This window comes from Eleutherodactylus coqui, chromosome 5 (assembly GCF_035609145.1).
Source record: "Eleutherodactylus coqui strain aEleCoq1 chromosome 5, aEleCoq1.hap1, whole genome shotgun sequence".
Classification (NCBI taxonomy): Eukaryota; Metazoa; Chordata; class Amphibia; order Anura; family Eleutherodactylidae; genus Eleutherodactylus; species Eleutherodactylus coqui.
Genome location: NC_089841.1, coordinates 13171116 through 13195962, shown reverse-complemented (window position 1 = coordinate 13195962; position 24847 = coordinate 13171116). Strand labels below are relative to the sequence as shown.

Genomic DNA, 24847 nt, shown 5'->3' with positions numbered 1-24847 from the left:
TGTTGTATATAGTTCTTTAGTAGAACATCAATAAATCACTAAAATTGAACAAATAAAAGGGAGTTTTGTCAAAAGACAAGGGGTCATGGATACAGGTCAGCAGGGAGAAATCCATAAGGAACATCTAAAATAATAAACCCATTAACTAAATGGTCTCGGGACAGGACATTTGGTTCCACAAGTAGACTACATTGTCTTAGAATATATTCAGAATCAAAGGTTTTACAGAAGTCATGAAACTATAAATGAATAACTGAGGCCTACAGGATGACTATATAACCACATGCATGAAAGATGAATATCAGTATTGACTCTATACATTCTATGTGCTGTAATACCATGATATAGGGAGCTTCCATAGTAATTCAACCATTTCACTGGAATCAGAAGACTTGGAAAGTCCTGATACAAACACCTCTGACTCCATTTTGGATCTCAACTTCTCAGTAGGAATCCAGTTGAGAAAAATAACTAAAACTTGGGCCTTGCCATCAGCAGTGGAAGATATAAGGCCTTTCGATGCTGCTTACCAGCAAATAAAAATATCCCCCCCCCCCCCAAGATGTTTCACTGGTGACCAAGCTTCATCAGGTGTAAGGGCAGCTGAGATCAGGGACGTCTGAGAAGGTCTTTTATAATACTTAGACAAGCGGTGTGAGCACACAACTACAAGAATGAACCAATGATATATCTCCATATCTGATCAACAAATTACGGCTACAATGGAGAGGTATAAGCATGAACATTCTTAGACAAGGGGGTGTGAACACACAAGTAAATGAGCCAATGTGGCATGTCTATAACAGACTGACAGATCAAGACTCCTATAGAAAGCCATGGGCAATGAATACTAGACTAGGGGTTTGAGCAAGATGTTAACCAGATAAGAAGCAAGCTCAAAAACGGAATATAAATTATCACTGACCAGCTTACACCGAGCATGCTCTGGGACTTAGTGTACCATACCAACAGGGACTGTGTGCAAAGAGCAATTCAACAAGATTCAGAATGTACTCAGTGGAATCACCCGGATAAACCACGCAGGCTCAGAAATGTACCACAATACCCCAAAAACTAGCTAGATTGAGCTCTTGCAGACTTAATGCATGGAATGAATTAATGATTTCCTGGACTTAACCAATATGGATAATGCAGTCACTCTCAGGTCTCATCTCCTTCTTCTCCTTTCCCCATTACCTTCTCCAGGGGCGTAACTAAAGGATCAGGGGCCCTGATACAAAACGTGAGCTGGGGCCCCCCCTCTGTCTGTATCTGTACCCATACCTAAACCATGCTGCACAGAGACATAACGTGAAGCTTCTGGGCCCCAATGCAAAACCTGTAACAGGGCCCCCAAGTATAATGCTTTATTCATAGTACTGGGCTCCCTATATGGAGAAGAGAGGACTTATGGGCCCCCTAAGGCTCCTGGGCCCGGGTGCAACCGCATCCCCTGCACCCTCTATAGTTACGCCCCTGATCTTATCTTTGACTTCTCTCTTTTCTCCTTTCTCACTCTTCTCTTTTTCTTTCTATTTAGAAATGCTTTCAAAATTTCCACCACAAGTTCTACCCTTCTGGGATTATTGTAATTTTATTCCAGATGTTATTTTATCATGATGTTGTAGAAAAGCTAAATAATTCAGAGAGCGCCGCCCCGCCTGGTGATATATGTAGTAAGTATCATAACAAATACTAATACTCCTTCCATTAGATTTCATGGGCCTGAAGTACAGAGGCGGGTGCTGAGATAATAATGCTGAGTATGAGAACCCTTCCATCGAACAAAGCACCACAGTAGGTATATCCACAGTGGCTCCTCCTGTAAGAGCTTTCTCTCGATATTGCCCCCATGAGGACCTTATTGTAACTGGCTGATCCCCAAGAATTTAAGGACCCAATTTTTTTAATTGGGTAAGATTAAAACAAGTGAAGGGGGATGAACAATAGCAGATATTCTTGTAGATAAGTGCATTCCACTTGTTTATACATTATAAAATACCTTCTCAGCCTTCCCTGATCTCAGTTGGCCCATCCCCTGATGAAGCTGGATTACCAGTGAAACGTATGGGGTCAATCTTTTTTATTTGTATTTGCTGAAAGGCAGAGCAGCAACATCTCTAGATCTTCCACTGGAGATAACAAGGCCCAAGTTTTAGTTCTTTTACTCAATTGGGTCGCTACCTTCTGTACATAGTTATTAGGGGGAGTAGATTCTCTTTCTCCTATCCATGAGGTTTTCTTTTACCTGGCTGCCATCATGTGGTTTTATCACAACTGGTTGGTAATAAACAGTGACATTTAAATGTATCATAAACATTATGTTTTAGGTGAATGGAGTTCAGCAGGGCTTTTGGTGGATTTTGTGCTTTACAAGTACACAAAAGACTCTTCTAAATGAAGAAAGAGGCCGAGCCATGCAATCTCCACCCAAGACCTGTATCAAAGGGAGAAAAAAACTGCAATTGAGCTCAATATTTATGCGCCCACTCCTAGAGTGATTGTTTTGAAATCCAGATCTAAGGAATGTTTAGTGTTAGATCTATTAGAGATTCTATGGAGAGATTAAAAAGAAATTAGCAGCAAATCCGCACCGTTGAACTGAAAGGGGGAAGTCTGCTGTGGACCCGTGTCAACATGGTGCTGATAGAAAATCCACCACTTGTGAACGCACCAGTAATGTAGTATGACAACTGCTCAGTCTGATGCTGCATTAACCCCACTTATCTGATTCGATAGAGTGCTGTATGCCACTTTATTGTCTTGAAAAAAGAAAATGGCTACTTCCCTGTATGAGTTCTTGGATGTTTAAGAAGTTGTGAGTCTGAACATAACAATATGTTTCCTCTGTGAGTTCTTTGATGAACAGTTAGAGCTGACTTATGGACAAATCACTTTCCTAATAGTGCAAGAATACAGCTTCTCTTCTGTGTGAATTCTCTGATGTCTAACATAATATGATTTCATTGTAAAACATTTCCCACATTGTGAACATGAAAATGGTTTCTCCCCTGTGTGAATTCTCTGATGTACATTATAATGTGATTTATCTGAAAAACATTTCCCACATTGTGAACATGAAAATGGCTTCTCCCCTGTGTGAATTCTTTGATGTACAATCAGATGTGATTTCACAGTAAAGCGTTTCCCACATTCTGAACAAGAAAATGGCCTTTCTCCTGTGTGGATTCTCAGATGTTTAACAAGATTCGATTTCAGAGCAAAGCATTTCCAACATTCTGAACAAGAAAATGGCCTCTCTCCTGTGTGGATTCTCAGATGTTTAACAAGATCTGATTTCTTGTTAAAACTTTTCCCACATTCTGAACATGAATATGGCTTCTTCCCTGTGTGAGTTCTTTGATGAGCTACTCGTCTGTAACTTTTCTTCTGCTTATCGGTCTGTGATGAATCAAAAGTTGGGACCTGTATAAATGGGTCAGATGATGGATCTCTGCTGTGAAAAGCTGAGGGGATATCTGGGATAATGGCAGGTTCTTCATATGTATCTTGTGTGATATCACAATCTTCTGCTTTGTAATCTGCACATATCAGATGCCCCTCTGAGTTCTCAGCACTGTCATCTGCCAAGAATAAAACGTATTTCATTATTTTTTGAATAACATGAAGAGTAACTATATATTAATATTTTATATTTCTATTTAAATATTTCCAAAGAAATTGGAATTTAGTAACTAAATTTAGTAACTAAGAACATCAGTGGCAAAACAGATCACAATCAGTAGACCTCACAGCTAGCACCAGTAGCTCCTGATGTTAGGCCACCAGCAATGGTGTAGCTCCAATTTAGCAGACCACTTGACTGCTACGGGTCTTGGGACCAAATGGCTATGTCAGCTCCTCCACTGATGACTGATCAGGCCCTCTTTAAGTCTCATTGTCCCTTATAGTTTTGCTCATCTGGATGCTGTTCTCAGTGCAGAGACTAACTTCAGCCTTTATCTGCTACAACAAATAATACGATAGCGCCCGAGGAACGTAGAGGATGCACAATGGTTCCAAGGAGAGGGTTTCCAAAGTCCACAATCAATCCACCTCAATGGAGAGCGACATGTTCTTCATCTTTAGCCTTTATCTGGTAGTATTATACAGAGTACTACAGTGAGTCCGCTTCTGCACTGCAAATTGCATAATCTGGAACAGAAAGACTGTCACTCATTTAGAGACTTGTTCCGCTTGTGCAGACTTTCGGTGGAGGAGGGGCATTCACGGAACAGGCACTATAAGATTAAAGGGTTGGCATAAGCACTGTATGCTTTTGAGGCCAGAGAGGCGGAATATTATTTTGTGGGGGCACTAATACAATAGGCGGGCACTGAGAGAGGCATTAGGGTTATTGTCAGGATAGGAGAGTTGGAAGGGACAAGTGGTGATTGGAGGAAGACTTCATGGCAGCCTGGACTCAGATACAGAAAAAAACTGAAGATGGACAACACTAATCAGAGAAGATGCCACCTGTGACCACTAGAGGGAAGTATACAGTGATAGCGATTATAATGCAGAGCTGGTATAGGACGATAAGAATGCGGTGTTATATACATGATGTCAATTTTTTTTTAAATACATAAAAACCTACCAGGATATCAGGTGGCTTGCGAATATGGACCCCCTCCAATAAGGGTCCATCTAAAAACTCAATGAGCTTATGTAATGTTAACTCGCGGCAGAAAGATAAAGTGGTGAATTTACCCTCTTCCCCCAGTTAACAGTACATTCTGCTTAGTTCCCACGCATCATTGCTAATGTACCCGCCAACCTGTAAGTGTTGCTGACAGGCGGTTAGCTGAGGCATCATAAGACCACTACAGATTTTCCAAAATGTTGTAATCAAAGCCTTTACTGCTGGTGCTAGGACATGAAGGACTATGGGCTCATCAGTAGGGGCTTAACCTGCAACAGGCGGCAGGAGCAGCTCCATATTATTAGAATACTCACCTGCTTTTGGAACCGAGCTAAAAAATTATAAAACTAGCAATCTGAAAAAATGTGTTTCGAGGTTCTTTGCCACGAGAGCCTCAGCGATGGAGAAGCTTCCTTGTTAACTCTAAATGAGATGGAGGTTTTGGAATCAAGTTTGCTGAAGTCAACGTTTTTGTCCAAAGCTGCTCAAGGCTGCATATGGCTCTTTTGGATAGATCTGCGGGGGAAGAGCTCGAGGTTTTCCCAAGAAAGTAAGCCAGGAGGCCCCTCCCCCACAGATCTATCCAAAACAGCCATATACAGACTTGCGGTGCCTTTGGCAGCTTTATTTAAATTAGAGAATACGAATTAAAAATCTGAGTAATTAAATGGCGTATTCTAAAGAGCTTATAGAAATCTTTGGCCAGTCTCACATCAGCGTTTGTAAAAAAGTCATGTTTTTCAACAACGCGTTTTACAGCATTTTTGAACACATTTGACAGCATTTTTAACACACCCTGTCATTGCAAAGGGGGATGCAGTGCATTAAAAACAGATAGTATTAGTTAAGCACGACATTACACGCTATAACACTCACCTGAAGAGCCCTATTGAAATCAATGGAGGCTCAGTACAATGCTGTAAAAACGCCTAGGGGGGGGGGGGGGCTAAAGAAAGTGAAAGTTAGCATAAAATGTCCACTAAAGGGACATTCGGTGAGACTGAAATTAGTGCAGTTATTCAGTTACTAATTGAGATATCTGGGTGTCACCTGTAAAGGTAATTCAGGCAGTCTGAAGGGGATAATACACTTATTATGATGGGATCCCAGCTTCAATATAAGGAAATTTATGTAAAGAAACTCCCAGAGTAATTAGCCATGATAAGACATCGGCAGGTATTGTGTTTGGAAATGGTTTTTCCATATTCACCCAATGCTTTGTGATGGTATTGGCTTTCCAATGTCTGGATTGATCAGGTCGCATAGTAGTAAAAAGAAACTGGTGGTAAGCCTAATCCACCTCTAAGGATGGGAAGATATAGGAAGGTGCATCCTTTTAAAAAAATCGTAACTCCTTTATTTATCCATGGACGCTGCTATATTAGGGATTGCTTTTTGTGGGACGAGTTGTACTTTTCAATGGTGCTATTTAATGTACCATATAATGTACCGAAAAACTTAAAAAAAATTCCAAGTGGAGTAAAATGAAAAAAAAACTACATTCCGCCATCTTTCAGTGCGTCTTGTTTCTACGGCGCACAAACTGCAACAGAAATGACAGGGTAACTTTATTCTATGGGTCAGTATGATTACTACGATACCAAACTTCTATAGTTTTTTTGCTGTAGTACTTGTATTTTTTTTAAAAGACATTTCATTTTTTTAAATTATTTTCTGCCGCCATCTTCTGCACACAATAACGTTTTTATTTTTGCGTCAACGTAATTGCATGAGGGCTCATTTTTTGCGAGATGTCCTGTAGTGTATGTTGGTACCATTTCGGAATACATATGATTTTTTTTATCACTTTTTATTGCATTTTTTTCTGGGAGACAGGGTGACTGAAAAAGTTCATTTCTTGCGTTCTTTATTTATTTTTTTTTTCAAACGATGTTCACCGTGCGGGGAAAATAATGCACTACATCGATAGATTAGACTTTTTTGGACGCGGCGATACCGAATATGTATTTTTGTTTTAGGATTTAGATTTTTTTTATTATAGATATGGCAAAAAAGGGGTGATTTAAACTTTTATTATTTTTTTTTTGTTTTTTACAATTAATAAATTATTGATCTTATTTTTTCCTTTTTTTTTTTAGCCCCTTAGGGTATCACAACATGTGATGCTTTGATCGCTCCTGCAGTGTTACGTAATGCCATAGCATTACATCATACTGCAATCTGACAGGCAGTCTGCTAAGTCCTTTCAGAAGGACCCTGGCTGCCATGACACCTGTACGGCTCCCTGCGATCTCACGGGGAATTTAAATGCCACTGTCAGAACTAACAGTGGCATTCAAAGGGTTAATAGCCGCGATTGACCGCGTGGCCGATTGCAGCTATTGCCTGCGGGTGTCAGTTGTGCGCTGTATGATGAGAGGGCGCTCAGGATATCTCTTCATACATAGGTCATTGATACAGGCCGTCAAAGGGTGTATCAGTGGTTAAGGGGTTAAATGTTTTGGATGTGTATCCTGGAGTTAGTACAGCACCAAAAGGGGGGGGGGGGGGGGAATATAATGCCATGATGGACTCATTTGCTGTTGCAGATATCCCATGGGTCATCTCGGAGATTATAAAGTAAAGCATAATAATTAGCTATAGTATTCCCTACAGTTTGAGGGTTCAATATTTTTTAATTTTGTGCGTTAAATATAAGATATTTTAGAGTTAGCAGCTCGAGATTCGAGACATGATGTTAATAATACACCTGCTTTATTATTTTGGCTGTAATACTTCGCTTATTCATATTTGCATAAATCGAGTTAATATAACTGATCTTGGGGGTTAAGCATCGTGTCTGATCCAGCTGGGCAGTATTTTGTTTTAATTGACTCAAGTGAATATTAATTGACAGATGCAATCCAGACTTGTTCTTCTCTCTTCAATCTGCAGCAGATAAGCTTATAAATTCCCTTAACCCTTTCCAATCCAATTTTTTTGCCAAGCTCATTTTTCCCAGCTCCAATTTATTTTGTGCGGGAAAGAGGTTGGTGGATTACTTGGAACAACAACATAGAAAACCACACAAATAAATTACCTAATGATTTTATTAGCACTTTTAGATAAATTAAAAGGTTTTTATTTATTTTGACTTATAATTTTTTAGCGCGTGATACTTTTTGAAACAAATTGCAGGATGAAGTCCAGGCTTCCTAGTACATGTTTTACAGTAAGGCCGCCTGCAGACAGCCGGGTCGGATCCGGCTGCGAGAATTCTCACAGCGGGACCCGACCCGAGTGTCTGCAGAGAGCAGCGCGGGCACTCACCTCTCCCGCGGCCCCGGCTCTCTCATGTGCCGGCGCATGCACAGAGCGGGGCCGGCGGCCGGTGAGTGACGTTTCTATGCGGGGCTCTGTGAGCCCTGCACAGAAATAGAGCATGCCGCGATTTGTTTGCCACGCGGCCAAATCGCGTCCGTCTGCCTAGGATTGCGTTTGTTAACGCAATCCTATGGCAGCTTCCAGGGGTGGAAATTCCGCAGGAAATCCCGCCGCGGAATTTTCGCTCGTGTGCAGGTGCCCTAAAAGGTGGTTTCTCTCCTTCCCACTTTCTCATTTCTTTTGCTCACTATTATGTGAATAAGCGAGCTGCAAACAGCACTGATCAGCGCTGGATTCTTCATTTACCGAAAGCCAGATGTTCCTTCTCCTCTGCCCTGCTGCCCTGTATTCTCCGACATACAGGAGGGGAGAAAGAACATGAGTGCAGTCAGTAAATAAAGAGCCCAGCGCTTATCAGTGCTGATAGTGAATGCCCGAATGTGCTTCCCTCCCCCTCTCTGCTGCCGGAGAACACCCGACACACTTTTATGTCAGTAAGTGAGCTGGAAACAGGGGGGCATTCAGTAAATGCAGAATGGAGCGCTGTCCAGTGCTGTTTCCAGCTCACTTACTGACATAAAAGTGTGTCGGGTGTTCTACGGCAACTGAGAGGGGGAGGGAAGCACATTCGGGCATTCACTATCAGCACTGATAAGCGGTGGGCTCTTCATTTACTGACTGCACTCATGTTCTTTCTCCCCTCCTGTATGTCAGAGAATACAGGGCAGCAGGGTAGAGGAGAAGGAACATCTGGCTTTCAGTAAATGAAGAATCCAGTGCTGTTTGCAGCTCGCTTATTCACATGTGTGTCGGGTGGCCTCTGTCAGCAGAGCGTGGGAGGAAACAGCATGTCGGGTCTGTCCCGACATCAGAGCTATAGAGGAAAATGATGATGTCGGGGCAGCCCCGACAGTGGATTGGAAAGGGTTAATATAGGCTTCACGGGCACACCATATTGTGGATGGCTGTCTTTTTATTACAATTTAAGGAGTAATGAGGACATTTTGGTCAAATATTTAGAGGAATATAAAAAGCAATTGTTCAGTTTCCAAGGAATTCTAGGAGGGTTATTATACATTTCAAAAATAATTAGAGAGATTGGCCTGTAATCGGACCAAGTAATTACACCAATTTTAGAAGATACTACATGTTGAAACAACAGATTATAGGTTACAACCTCCATACATCAAAAACATTTTCTTTTTGCATCAGTTCTTATAAGTCAATGGGCAAAACTGTTAAACTGGAAGCACAGAAGTCCAGAGATGGACACAAAACTCTGTTAAAATCTCCTGCAATCAGGACAGAACCATTTTTATAAAGATTAATTTTCTTGAAAAAAGTAAAGTAAAATTTAGTTTGTTTTTGTTTGAGGCATACGTGACTCCTATAGCATAATTTACAATTATTGTACAAACCAAGAGAATATGTCTTCCCATTGGGTTGATAAAGATCTGAATTGAAGAAAAAGCTGAAGGATTTTTCACCGCAACGATTATTTCTTTGTTGTTAATTGCTGGAGCAGCAAGAATATATGGAAATGTTGGTGTCTTAGCAGGAAAATGTCCACATGATTAAGGAGTGATTCCTGTGTGCACAAGATATCTGCATTCAGGCTCTTAGCCTTTTTCCAAAGCAGAGACCTTTCAGAAGGACCAAATACTTTTCCATTGAGTGAGATTATGTGGAAGACCATTTCTAGAGTTTATGTAAATGCAGTAAAGCGCCTCGTGAGCAGCTAACAACATGTAGGTATAGGGTTTTCTGTAGAAGCCTAGTAAACTTCAAGCGCAATTCAAAAAGATGATAGAAACATGAATTAACATCAAAAAACACAAACATATGTTTAAGTATGTAATGACTCTGCAGCGATGATGCAAAGGGGGGCTTAGAAGTTAAGAACATCTAACCAATATGTGTGAGTGAGTATGGCGCTCCAGGGCTACGATGCAGCATGTAAGGCATCCTGGTGAGGATACTCAAAGGGAATAGTAGAAAAGCTGAATAAAACGTAACCGCAATACATGAGGTTATACAGTAAGAAATAGTCTTGCATGCCCTTCAGCCCACACAAATGGTAGAAGGTGTATGGCCACCAACTGATATAATTTATGTCTTTAGGGAGTTGATTTTTGTCCCCCATTCATCTTCCAGTCTCGCAGCTTGCTTTCCTCTCGTGAATTTGGAACAGTAGTGAGCCCCGAGTCCTGGAGAACCTCTGTCAGCTGAGCAGGAGAGTCAAAAACAAGTTTTCTTCCTTCTCCTGTTACCACTAATTTCACAGGAAAAAAAACATTTGTACGGGATACTGTTGGCACACAGAATTTTTGTGGCTTAGTAAATTTGGGACGTCGTTCCAGAGTGTCCGCAGGTAGATCAGTAATCACGGAAATGTCTTTCAATCTGCTGGAAGAGTATTATATTCCCAGCTGCTAGCATCCATTTATCTTTAGAATGGTAGAAATGTACACGGCGATAACATCTCTTGGAGTTGATCCAGGCAGAGATCCAGGTTTTGACATTCGGTGCACTCTGTCTATCTGAGGCTATCCTTCTATCTGAAAGGACTGGAGGAAAGAAATCTGTGAGATATTCTGCAAGCTGTTCTGCTTTAACTGTTTCAGGTCGGCCGTGGAATAACACGTTGTTACAGCGAGATCGATTTTCCAAATCTACCACTTACAATTTCAGTGCCCCCCCCCCCCCCCCCTCTGAGGCATCATTTATATCCACTAACTTACTGTGAGCTGCTGAGAATTTTGCCATTTTAGATTTCATTTGATGTGTCCGGTCTGTTAGTGCTGTGAACTCTTCCTGTATGTTTTAAAAGCAACATAGCTGTAAGAGAACCCTCAGACAGCGGTTTGAGGGAGGAGGACAGAGAGTGATTGTACTGAAGCAAGTTCTGCTGAATAATGTGTTGCTGATACAACAGCTGCAGTCACCATTCCAGAGGTAGCCGCAGCACTTACATGCCAGCAGGTTTGCGTCCTCCTTCCTCACTGTGAGCTCCAGTGAAGGTGCAAGATGGTGAGAGGGGGAATTACCAGAGCTTTCTTGAGAAGGATCAGGTGATGAAGCAGGTGAGGACACTTGTGAAGATGCAACACCGCTGCCTCTGACTCAGTGAGCGAGCCGATGGCTCCGATTCAGTGAGCGAGCCGATGGCTCTGATTCAGTGAGCGAGCCGATGATTCTCATTCAGTGAGCGAGCCGATGGCTCAGATTCAGTGAGCGAGCCGATGGCTCAGATTCAGTGAGCGAGCCGATGGCTCAGATTCAGTGAGCGAGCCGATGGCTCCGATTCAGTGAGCGAGCCGATGGCTCCGATTCAGTGAGCGAGACGATGACTCTGATTCAGTGAGTGAGACGATGACTCCGATTCAGTGAGCGAGCCGATGGCTCCGATTCAGTGAGCGAGCCGATGACTCTGATTCAGTGAGCGAGACGATGACTCTGATTCAGTGAGTGAGACGATGACTCCGATTCAGTGAGCGAGCCGATGACTCTGATTCAGTGAGTGAGCTGATGACTCCGATTCAGTGAGTGAGCCGATGACTCTATTTTGTCACCTTGTGGAAGTAAAGAACTCTGTGAGTCTTGTAGAGTTCAGCTTCCTTTTTGCTTTCCCGATGACATAGGAGGACTAGAAGAGATAAGTGATTCAGTGAGCGAGCCGATGACTCTGATTTAGTGAGCGAGCCGATGACTCCGATTCAGTGAGCGAGCCGATGACTCTGGTTTAGTGAGCGAGCCGATGACTCTCTTCTGTCACCTTGTGGAAGTAAAGAACTCTGTGAGTCTCGTAGAGTTCAGCTTCTTTTTTGCTTTCCCGAAGACATAGGCGGACTAGAAGATATAAGTGACCCGATTCTGTCACCAGGGACACAGAAAGGTTACCGCACAAAGCTGATTTTTAGCCCTGGGCAATGGAGATAGTGATTACGCAGCTTACTCCATGTGCTGCAGGACACGCCCCCCCTGACATTTTTTTTTGCTGGGGTCCAAGTTGTGAATTTTGCTATGGAGTCCATAAGTTGTATGTAGTCCACTGGCTACCAGACTGTTCGTTTACAGATTTCCACTTTCGTGGTGAAGCCTCCATCTTCTTACATTCATGTCTCAGTGTTGTAAAAACTTGGGAGATAAACTCCAGCACACATTAAAAGTCCACAAATTGTATTAGAAAATAAACATATGGAATACACAAAATTCCTTAAATTACCTACGCATTTCAGTTCTGTGGAGCTTAACTCATAGCATGTGTTTAATGGTGGGTTTAATGCCGAGAATAAATGCGTTCACATACAGACAGGCCCAATATTAAGCAAGCTTGCTTAAAGTGGTAAAAGAAGATATACTGCATGCAAGATATCAAAAGACATCTGAGAGATCAGGAAAGATATCACCATGCAAGACATATACGAGCAAAAGATACACTCTTTATATTATATATTTTGTTTGTATCAGCAAGATATGCATGAACATTTAGTACGGTCTATTACCTGGTGATGGGAGCGGCTGGCGGGTCTCCATCATGGCCTCCTTGTACAGATCCTTGTGTCCTTCTAAATACTCCCACTCCTCCATGGAGAAATAGACAGCGACATCCTGACACCTTATAGGAACCTGACAACACAATATACAGTCATCACCCAGAAGCCTCCAGTGCTGTTACTGTATAATGTCCCCGCATTCCCTGCAGCATCACCTCTCCAGTCAGCAGCTCAATCATCTTGTCGGTGAGTTCTAGAATCTTCTGTACATTGATGTCCTCATGTATCAGGGGGTGAAATGGGGGCCCCGGGATTGGGCTCAGGGATCTTCCCCATGCATCACACACAGGGTCCCAACTGCCATCAGTAGAGGTCTTCCTCACTACTGTGTAATCCTGTATATGGGGGGACAATAATAAATATCACTACAGACATTTCCAGAGTTCATCCCCTCTCCAGTGACATCATCAGTTATTACCATAGAAATGTATGATGTGATGTGACATCATCAGAATCTCTCCCCTCTCCAGTGGTGACATCTGTTATTACTATAGATAAGAATGATGTAATGTGATATCATCAGAATCTCTCCCCTTTCCAGTAACATCATCTGTTATTACCATAGATGTGTATGATGTAATGTGACATCATCAGAATCTCTCCCCTTTCCAGTAACATCATCTGTTATTACCATAGATAAGAATGATGTAATGTGACATCATCAGAATATTTCCCCTCTCTAGTGACATCATCTGTTATCTCATCTGTTATCACCATAGATAAGAATTATGTAATGTGACATCATCAGAATATTTCCCCTCTTCAGTGACATCATCTGTTATTACCATAGATAAGAATGATGTAATGTGAGATCATCAGAATATCTCCCTTCCTCCAGTGACATCATGTGTTATTACCATAGTTAAGAAAGATGTAATATGACATCATCAGACTCTCTCACCTCTCCAGTAAGCTGGAACAGTATCTCTAGGGTGAGATTTAATATACTTTCCGCCATCTTGTTCCTGTCCTTTTCCTTGTTTCACCGGTCAGTCAGGTAATTTCTCTTGTATAGAAGATATCAGAGGATCTAATATTTTAGGAGCTGAAAGAAGATGAGACAATATAAAAAACACACAAAATCCTACAGGAAATAATACAATTACTGGAGAGAATAAGGGGGAACATTTGAGGTGTTATTAAAGGGACCCATCAGGAGTTTTATGCTGCCTGATTGTTTAACTATTGACAACCAATCCCGTGGGTGGAGGCTGGCAGAGACCCGCCCCAATGACTCTTCTCCACATTCAGCTGCTATTTAGATAATTGTTCATGTATAACCCCGCAGTGTACAGAGAACATCCTGTAGATGTCTGTACTGGGTGCGCCTGTCAGGATTTATGCTGCCTGTAGTTCTATAAGACTCCTCACAGGTTCCTTCTTTTACAGCCATTTTACATTCTTACTTTTTTCCTCTCTGCCTTCCAGGAGGCTTAACCCTTTTTTACTATCTTAGCAGCTTGATGAAGGCTTTTTTTGTTTGACAGGTTGTCATTTTTAATGCCGTTATCTAATGTGTCAGACAAGGAATGGAGAAACAAAAAAAACAACTTCCCATTGTTTAGAATTAAAAAAATGCTACCTTTGTTTTTGTATTACTGTTATGTCATTCATTGTGTGGTACAGATGACACGTTCACTTTCCACGCCGTGTCAGTTGGACTGCAGCGCATTCAGGTTTGTATAGCTTTCTGTATGTTTATTAGGTAAGCTTTTTAAGAATGTGCATTTGATTCACTACATTTGAAGCCCATAGATGTGCGGTCTTTTTGAAGCCGTGTGACCAGGGGCGTAAGTATAGAGGATGCGGTTGTACCCGGGCCAGGGAGCCTTAGGGGGCCCATAAGGCCTCTATTCTCCATATAGGGAACCCAGTACTATGAGTAAAGCATTATAGTTGGGGGCCCTGTTACAAGTTTTGCATCGGGGCCCAGGAGCTTCAAGTTACGCCTCTGCGTGTGACATCTTGTGTTCTGCAGGTTGAGGCTTTATTCACATAAGCTATGTAGCCGTGTATTCACGCCCGGACGAAAAGGGTTCTTCCACCCCAGCAAGTTATCGGCTGTCCGCAGGATGGTGACAGAGTGCTGACTACTGGGTCCCCCTAATCTGAGGCTGCGGCCCCGGTCCGTACCGAGCTGTGGGCCGTGGAGGACACCAATACACTCCGGTAATCCATTCACCTCAGTGGGACTGCGGGGATCGGAGGGTTCCAGCGCCGCCGGAGGAGTTCCCGAGCCGGGAGGTTTTGTACAAGGAGAAAAAGACAACTAAGTGAGAAACAGACATTTATTTCCATTTTTCTTTACATTTCCTTATAAAATAGAAATAAATTACATAAAAATGACACAAAACTACTAGAATACCTGAGGGAGAAAAAAACTTTACAGCTTTCCAACCAGCAAGAACTTAAAATGTCCCGGACTACCAATAGTTAATAAGCGGCTCCTGCGGTCCAGACATGAGGGACACACAGACCCGTAGAGCCGGACAGCAGCCGTGTGCTTACAGGACCTGTGATGATGTCATCATCATGTGATCAGTCACGTATGTGGGAGGAGTCACAGATCACATGGCGTAGGGGTTGATCCACAGTTAAATCTAAATCACATTGGCTCCTCCCACAAAAGAGTCTGGTCACATGGGCATGACATCATCACAGGTCCTGGAGAATCCGTTGATGGAAAAATCAATAAGTTCTGAAACTTTAAACACAACGATGCAAAGAAAAATAATGATATAAAAGAAGGAGGGTCCCATTGTGCCCAAATGGAGAGACCCAAAACAAAATCTATACTATTATTATCGTTGTCATTGCACCGACCTGCTAGAAAAACTCCATGTGATTTACGCTGGGAAAAAACCTCAAAATAATACCAGAATTGAGGCGTTTTTTTTCTCCCTGCCCACCAAGAAAATGTATCTAAAGTTATACAGATAGTCCTCGACTTGCGAACATTCGATTTACGAACAATATGTCCTGCACAGTATGATGTAATGCTATGGCAGACTGTAGGGGGTCAAGAAGAGAGTTTTCTGAGATAGCTTATAAGGCGGGAGTAAACCAGGCATTCTTATAGCTTGGAGATGAAGGGGAGGTTGGAGATGGGTCAGTAGTTAGTAGCATCAGTCGAGTCAAAAGTTGGTTTCTTTAGCAGTGGGGATATGATAGCATGTTTAAATGATGGGAAGATGTCATAGAAAGATTGTGTTACCATGCGGCGGTTGCTGGTTCTCCCCGGGTGGCGGTGTGCGGGGTCCTGCGCTTAGGGCACGTCCCCCCGGCATGTTGTCCGGTTGCCGGGTGCATGGCCAGTGTGGCGCTGGTTGCGCGTGCGCACCTGTGAATGCAGCTGCCATGCACGAGCTCCCTTTCATTATGATCTGTTGGGAGTTGGCTGTCTCCCTCTCTCTGCCCCTGGGCGGAGGATTTTGTTTAAAGGTCTGGCAGGGACTTGCAGTCACTGCCAGTTATTGGTTTACCTCAGTGTGTTAGCTAGTCTGCCTCTGTAGGTATCCTACCTCTATCAGCTTGTCTGCTTTAGTTGCTACTATCTGCCAGGTTTTTTCATCTGCCTTTTCTGTCAGTATTCTACCCTTCCATCAGGTACGCCAGCATCCCTTCTCGGTCCCTAGTGAGAGTAGGGACCACCGCCCAGTTACCCGCCTGGGGTTAGCCAGGAGTGGAGGCAAGCAGGCAGGGACAGGGGTTGTGGGTGAGATCCAGGGCAACTCAGGCTGGAGTATCAAGAGTAGTATGCCGTAACAGATTGAATATAGTGGTGAGGTGGGAGATGACCACTGGGGAGAGGGATCAGAGGAGGTGTGAGAGAAGAGGGTCACTAGCACAGGCGGTGCAGCAAGCAGAGGAGAGCAATCGGGAGACTTCTTTCTGGTCATTGGTCTGAGTACAAAGAGTGAGCAGGAGCTAGATCCAGTACTGCCGATACTAGGGTCGGGGCTAGTCTGGGATTAGGAGGTTATTTCCTGCTAGATGTCATCTATTTTCTTTCTGAAGTAAGCAGCCAGGTCTTCTGCACTGAGATCCGTCACTGGGGGCTTCAATTTTTGGCTGAGAAGGGAGTGGAAAGTATCAGAGTCGTTTAGGGGTGTGAGAAAGTAAGGAGACGAAAGAGGTGAAGTAGACTTGTTTGGCATGATGGAGGGCGAGGTTGTAGGTTTTGAGCATGAATTTAAAGTAGAGAAAGTCTGCAGACTTTTCAGACTTTCTCCACAGCCATTCAGTGCACCTAGAGCACCGCCAGATGAAGGACAGTTAAGGCGTGAGCCAGGGTTGCCGAGGTCTGCATCGGATGGCTTGGGTAATGGGGGGGGGGGGGGGTGCTGCATCCTGCGCATGTTCAGGAGTCTTGTAATGTGTGGCAGCCAGGTTGGGGTAGCCCGCTTGTCTTCTGCATCCTCCGCTCTGACCACGCGGCTGTATAACAGCCGGGGGGGGTCGGAGTGGAGAACAGATGGATGCAGAAGCGGGGACACCCCGCTTGTCTTCTACATCCTCTGCTCCGAGCACTTGGCTGTATAACAGCTGGGCGCTCTCGGAGCGAGGAACAGCTGAATGCAGAAGACAAGTGGAAACATCCCGCTTGTCTTCTGCATCCCCTGCTGGCAGCGCAAGGTGATCGCTCAAGATGATCTTGGGCTGCAAATGACACAACGATTATCACTCAAAAGGCGCTTGAGCGACATCTTTTGAGCAATAATCATTATGTCTAAATGGGCCCTAAGAAAGTCGGATTAATGCTATCTCTACACTTCAATACAAAACACCAGGACATCCCCTGCCTGGCAGAAAAGACTGATGGATTAAACTTACATCCTTGTAAGGTCTTACTGTCGCTGGATTGGAGCCCAGGTGTAGTAGGCAAGCCGGACTTGAGAGTAGTCAGGAGGAAGACGAGTCGTTAGCAGGTGGTCACAGTTGCAGCAGAGAGGATGAGGCAGGAATTGTAGTCAAGTGGAAGCCAAGTCGTTGGCAGGTGATTACCGTTGCAGCACAGAGGATAAGGCAGGAGTTGTAGTCAAGTGGAAGCCAAATCGTTAGCAGGTGGTCACAGTTGTAGTAGGAGAGGAGCTGGTAGCAGTGGGACTTGATTACAGGCTGAGAGCTCAATAATCACACACTGAAGGAGTGGCAGGGCTCAGCTTATAAAAGAACTGCAATCAGGAAAAAAGGCGGGGTCAGGCCCAGGAGGCAGCAACTAGGTAACTGGAAAATGTAGAACAAGGCTAGGTTTCAGCAATGGAACTGTTCAAGTCCTGATAGCCTAGCAGAAAGAACTCTGACAGTTGCCTCCCTCTTTGAGGATGGCGTCTGGACATCCCAGGCACTAGCTTCCCTAGGTATCTCCTGTGAAACTCCTTTGTGAGCCTCGGAACATGCACATTTTTCTCTTCTGGCCCATACCCTTGCCCCTTTACAAGGTACTGCATTTAACCTCTCTGAAGTCTGGAGTCTAGAATCACCTCTACCACAAACTCATCCTGGCCCTGAACTTTCAAAGGAGGAGGCGGTTGATGCCTTCCCACAAAAGTGTTCCCATGAAATGCCTTTAGTAGGGAAACGTGAAAAACGGTGTATTCTCAGGCTGCCCTGGAGTTTCAACTGGAATGCCATCTGACTGACCCTTATTGCAATTGGGAAAGGTCCCAAGAATCTTTGTCCCAGTTTGGGAGATGGTATGTATGTCTTCAGGTTCTTGGAGGATAACCACACCTTTTCTCCAACCTGGAAGTTAGGAGCTGCTTGACAATGACAGTTTGACGCCTTCTTATAGGCATTCTGGGCTTCCTGTAAGGTTTCTTTTAGTTGTTTCTGCATTTCTGCTAATGCCGCCAGTCTATGGTTAATCGTTGGGACCGGAGTGTTGATTAGGAGGCCTGGAATAAAGACGAGATGTGTACCATAGTTGGAATAGAATTGGCTCTGGGAGGTTGAACTATTTTGACCATTGTTGTGGGTGAACTCTGCTGTTGACAAATAATCCACCTAATCATCCTGTAGATGGGTGATAAAGCAACGGCGATATTGCTCCAAAGTCTGATTTGTTCTTTACGCCTGCCTGTTAGACTGTGGGTGAAAGGCAGAGGAAAGATTTACAGTAACACCCAGAGCCATGCAGAAATGTCTCTACAACCTTTGAGGTAAACTGGACCCCTCTGTCAGAGAACACATCATCCGGTTTTCCGTGTAATTGGAAAACTTCCGGGATCATTAACTCTGTGGTGTGCTCGGCGGTGCGAATCTTTTCTATGGGGATGAAGTAGGCCATCTTTGTAAGTTGATCCACGACCACAAGGACAGTAGTGATCCCTTTTGAGGGGATTAGAGCCACTATAAAATCCATGGATATAGATCCCCAGAGTTTAAATGGGACTGGAAGGGGCTGTAACAGGCCCAAAGGGCGAGCTCGTGGAGTCTTCTTCCGAATACATACCTCGCAAGAAATGACGTACTTCTTCACATCCCTTCTGCACTCAGGCCACCAGAAGGAACAAAGTGGAAGTTCTGAAGTCTTTGTGGCCCCCAGATGACCAGCCAGCTTGGAATCATGGACTAGTTGAAGGACTTTGAGTCGAACAGCCTCGGGAAAATACAGTTGGTGTTCTTGCCTCCAAAGCCCCTCTGTAAAGGAAAGCTTCACATCCTTAGAAGGACGACTTAAAAACAAGTCCTTATTGTATCCTTCCTTGAGTTTTGTTAGGAGATCTACAGAGTGTAAGATGGCCAAAAATTTTTTTGAGGACAGAATTGTGTCATCTGTAAATGCCCTCTCTTCAGACTCTGTACATATCCTGGACAATGCATCTGCCTTGCCATTTCGGGCACCGGGGCAGTATGACACAATGAAATCAAACCTGGAGAAGAACAAGGCCCATTGTGCTTGTTTCGCAGATAATCTCTTGGCAGTGCTGAGGATCTCTAAATTTTTATGGTCAGTAAGAACCGTCACTGGATGATGGGCTCCTTCCAAGAGGTGTCTCCACTCAGTGAAAACTACTTTGATGGCCAGAAGTTCCTTGTTCCCCCCATTGTAGTTTTTCTCAGCGGGAGATAACGTGTAGGATATAAATGCGCAAGGATGTACTTGCATCTTATCTCCTATTTGCTGTGACAAAATAGCTCCCACCATGGAGTCGGAGGCGTCCACCTCCACGAAAAAAGGCAACTTTGGGTTTGGGTGGATCAGTATTGCTGCTGAGGTAAATAGAGGTTTTAGTTTTTCAATAGCGGTTTGTGCCTCTGGGGACCAGGAAATGTGTGCGCTTTCTTTGTTAGGGAGGTGATGGGAGAGATTACTTTTGAGAAGTCCTTGATAAACTTCCTGTAGAAATTCGCAAAACCAATTAGACAAGGTACTTCCTTCAGATTTGTAAGAATGGGTCAATCCAGGATGGCTTTAATCTTGCTGGAATCCATACTTAAGCCCTTTGGGGAGATAATGTATCTCAAAAATTGTATTTTCAAACTCACAATTCTCTAAGTTGTAGAGGTTATTCTTTTGGAGCTGTTCCAAGACCAGCTGAATGTGTCCACGACGTTCCTCCAAATTGTCAGAGATATGCCACCACGAATTGATCCAACCGGTCTTAAAACACATTGCTGATAAGTTGCTGGAAGGTAGCGGGAGCATTGCAAAGACCGAATGGCATCACTAGGGATTCAAAGGGTCCATATCTTGACATATGAGGTCCAGTTTTGTAAAGACCTTGGCTACTCGAAGACTTGCCAGCAGTTCTGGGATTAACATGAGAGCGTAGAGATTCTTAATGGTGATCTTGTTTAGCTCCCGGTAGTCGATGCAGGGCCAAAGAGTCAAATCCTTCTTTTTAACAAAGAAAATGGGTGCTTCTGCTGAAGAGGAAGAAGGTTGGATGAAACCCTTCCTTATATTCTCTTCCAGATGTTCTCGAAGAGCCCCTAACTCAAGTACGGCGAGGTTGAAGATACGCCCAAAGGGAATAGAAGATCCTGGGAGCAGCTCAATAGGACAGTCATACAGCTGGTGATATGGCAGCTGGTCAGCCTTTTTCTTTCTGCAAACATCCTTGAACCGTTAGTGTACTGGTAATTTCTCCAAGTCTTTTTGCTCATCTTCAAGGTCCTGTACTGATTTAGAGGTGGATGATGTCATCTGGTAGTTATCCTTACAGTATTCTGAGAGGAAGGCAATGGTCCTGGTTTCCCAGTTGATAGAGGGATTATGGGTAGAAAACCAGGGGATCCCAAGAGTCACTGGAAACTTTGGGGATGAGATGAGCTGGAAGCTGATTGTCTCGTGGTGGTCAGGGTTGGAGCTCCAATTCAATTTTCTCCCGTTGACGGGGCCTGAAGACAGGGGTGACCCATCCACGGTTTCCATATCTATCAGTAAGGACCCGAGTCTGGTTGTAATGTCTTTGTCATGAGTGAACATTAAGTCCATGAAGTCCCCCTGCTCCCGAGTCCAACATCGCGGAGGACTGTGTCTTCTGATCGCCCGTTACAATCTCAATCGGGAGGGGAAAATGGTGGAATGGGGGCAGGGTTTCCACACCGTCCTGAATTACTGGTACAAAGGTGTGTTGGATGGCATCCCCTTGTTTCATGATGGCTAGATTGGCCATTGGTTTGGCAAGTCCTTTGGGGCCTGCTTGGACAGTTTAGGGAATAATGTCCTAAGCTCCCACAGTAAAGGCACATATTTTCAGCCCGGCACCTTTCTTTTTCCATGATAGAGAAAGTTCAGCGGATGACATCCACCTGCATGGGTTCGGGAGCGGCTTCAGTCCTTGGGTGGGGACTAAATGTGGGTTGACTAAAAGATTACCGAGTGCTGATGCCTGAACCCCGCAATCTCTCCCTTCGCCGCTCAGAAAGTCTCGTCAATCCGGATGCATAATTGGATGAAGTCCTACAGGTTATCAGAAGTCTCCACTTTTCGTCTTTTACCCACTCAGATAATCCCCGGCGAAATTGGCTGTTGTGCAGCAGGATTCCACATGGTATCATTGGCCAAACGACGAAATTCTGCTGTATATTCTGCAACAGAACGTCGCCCTTGTTGTAGGCTACGCAACCTCCATTCAGCTGTTGCAGAGCGGTTTGGATCATGAAAAATTTGTCCCATAGCGGCCGTGAAGGCATTGAGGCTGTCAAGGAGATTACTTTTGATCTCGACGTATGGCGAGGCCCACGCAAGCACCTCAGCAATGAGGTTAATGGTAAAAAAAATACCTTTTTCCGGTCACTGGTAAACAATGTGGGCTGCATTTGGAAATAAATCCGGCATTGATTTAAGAAATCCCGATATTGGCGATGGTCACCTGCAAATTTTGCTGGCAGAGGTATGCGGACATCTGCCACAGAGTTGTGCATCTCCAAGAGCTCTCTCTGTAGCCCCTCAAACTCTCGTTGCATAATAACAACCTTCTCTTGATAGGAGGCACAAAATTCCTGAAGTTCTGTGACTTTTTTCCTGAATGTGGTCACTACGGACTCCATTTCTGGGTGTGATTATTTTGTAAGATCTTAACGGCGCTGGATTTGAGCCCAGTTGTAGTAGCCAAGCCAGACTGGAGATTAGTCGGGAGGAAGCAGAGTCCTTAGCAGGTGGTCACAGCTGCAGCACAGAGGATGAGGCAGGAATTGTAGTCAAGTGGAAGCCGAGTCATAAGCAGGATCTCACAGTTGCAGCACAGATGAGGCAGGAATCGTAGTCAAGTGGAAGCCGAGTCGTTAGCAGATGGTCACAGTTGTAGTAGCAGAGGGACTTGATTACAGGCTGAGAGCTCAATAATCATGCACTGAAGGAGTGGCAGGCCTCGGCTTATAAAGGAAGTGCAATTAGGAACAAAAGCGGGGTCAGGACCAGGAGGCAGGAACTAGGTAACTGGGAAATGTAGAAAAAGGCTAGGTTTCAGCAATGCAACTGTCCAAGACCTGAAAGCCTAGTGGAGAGAGCTCTCAACTGGAATGCAAGAGGTTCTGGGTTCAAGCCCTGACAATCCTGCTTACCCTTGTAGAAATATTAGAGTCAGTCATAAGTGTCTTTTCCAAACCAATTTGGACAATGTAGTCACTCTCAGGTTTCTTCTCCTTTCCCAGTTACCTTTGCTTTGACTTCTTTCTCTCCTTTCTATATTCTATTTTTCCTTCTGCTCGCAATGTTTTAAACATTTCCACCACAAGTTCTACCCTTCTGGGGTTATTGTAATTTTATTCCAGATGTAATTTTACCATCGTGTTGTTTTGATGCTCACATGTTTATACCCTTAGTGACCAAGCCTGTTTGCACCTTAATGATCAGGCCAACATTTGGAAATCTGACATGTGTCACTTTAACATAGAATAATTCTATAAAGGTTTTGCATATCCAAGTAATTCTGACACTTATTGTACTTCATTTAGGCAATAAAACAGACCGATTTAATGTGTGTATTAAAAGCGCCAAAACTGGGAAAAGTTTGAGAGAATTGTCATTGTTTCACATTTTCAACTGCAATATGTCAAATATGTGCAACTATACTGTTCAAATTTTTGTTGAGATATAGATTTCTGTTTACTTTATTCTGGAAGCACATTTGAAAAACATTAGGTTTCTTTTTACCATTTAGCAGACGTACAAATGTAATATTAAAATTTGGAGGAACACTTGTTTTCATACACCAAGCCAAGATTGCAAAGGCTCATAGCTGTCAGAATGATAGACCCCATTTTAAAAATACACCCCTTAAAGGGGTTGTCCCGCGGCAGCAAGTGGGTCTATACACTTCTGTATGGCCATAATAATGCACTTTGTAATATACATTGTGCATTAATTATGAGCCATACAGAAGTTATAAAAAGTTTTTCACTTACCTGCTCCGTTGCTAGCGTCCTCGTTCCCATGGAGCCGACTAATTTTCGCCCTCCGATGGCCAAATTAGCCGCGCTTGCGCAGTCCGGGTCTTCTGCAGTCTTCTATGGAGCCGCTCGTGCCAGAGAGCGGCTCCGTGTAGCTCCGCCCCGTCACGTGCCGATTCCAGCCAATCAGGAGGCTGGAATCGGCAATGGACCGCACAGAAGAGCTGCGGTCCACGGAGACAGAGGATCCCGGCGGCCATCTTCAGCGGTAAGTATTGAAGTCACCGGAGCGCGGGGATTAAGGTAAGCGCTCCGGTAAACTTTCTTTACTTCCCTGCATCGGGGTTGTCTCGCGCCGAACGGGGGGGGGGGTTGAAAAAAAAAAAAAACAGTTTCGGCGCGGGACAACCCCTTTAATGTATTCACTGAGGGGGGTCATGAGTATTTTGACCTAACTGGGTTTTTTTCAGGAGTTAATGCAATTTGGAGGAGACAAAAATAAAATTTCATATATTTGCAAATATGTCATTTTAAAGACAGGATTTTTTTCTATAGTGCATACGAAAATGAGGAGTTATACCTCAAAGTGGATTCCGCCATTTGTCCTGTGTTTAAAAACATACCCATTGCGGCCCTTATCTTATGTCTATATGTACAATGGGACCCAAAACAAAAAAAAAGCAGCTGGTGACTTTCAGAACAGAAGTTTTGCTTTAACATGTTTTAGGCCCCATTGCACACTTGTAGAGCCCTTGAGCTACCAAAATGATATAGAACCCCCACATATGACCCCATTTTGAAAACTAGACCCCTTAACAAATTCATCTAGGCGTGTGTTGTGTCTTTTGACTCCACTGTTTTTGAATAAATCTAAGCAGAGCAGAATGAAAAGGAAAAATTTGGCAATTGTGTCATTTTAAAAAGTTTTGTTTTGTACAGCTCACATGTGAATGTAGACTCACAACCCAAAATGGATACCCGTTTGTCCCGTGTTCAAAAACATACCCATTGTAGCACCGATCTGCTTAATGGACACATGGCTAGGCCTGTAATGTAGGGAACACCCTTTGGCTTCCAGGCCCCACTGCTCACTTGTAGAGCCATCCAGCTGCCAAAATGATAGAACACCCACCACAAGTCACCCCAATTTACTCACTTATCTACGTGTGTATTGAGCATTCTGACCCCACAGTTTTTGCAAAAATTATTATGAAGAAGGTGAAAAATAAATAAGATTTCATTTTTTTCCACAAATATGTCACTTTCATAACAGATTCTTTTTTTTTAAGCAGGGAAAACGTAGACGCACCTCAAGTTTAATAGCATTAGTTCTTCTGTGTTCATCAATACCCCCATTGTAGCCCCAATCTCCTTACAGGACACATTTCTAGGTCTATAATGGAGAGAACACCCTTTAGCTTTCATTTCAGAGCCCAACTGAATAAATTCCAGGCCCCATTACACACTTGTTCAGAAAAAAAAA

At 43.7% G+C, this 24847-nt stretch overlaps 1 protein-coding gene across 1 annotated transcript; it reads right to left on the bottom strand.

The window, feature by feature from the left end:
• On the bottom strand, positions 1-24840 carry LOC136629048 (oocyte zinc finger protein XlCOF8.4-like). The gene is made up of 6 exons (XM_066605171.1): positions 24674-24840; positions 14656-15373; positions 13424-13567; positions 12678-12857; positions 12472-12595; positions 1-3584 (listed from the first exon to the last, which is right to left on the bottom strand). The coding sequence occupies exons 3-6, from the start codon at positions 13478-13480 to the stop codon at positions 2881-2883; spliced, it is 1065 nt and encodes a 354-aa protein (XP_066461268.1). The 5' UTR covers positions 13481-13567; positions 14656-15373; positions 24674-24840; the 3' UTR covers positions 1-2880.
• Between the last annotated feature and the right edge of the window lie 7 nt (positions 24841-24847).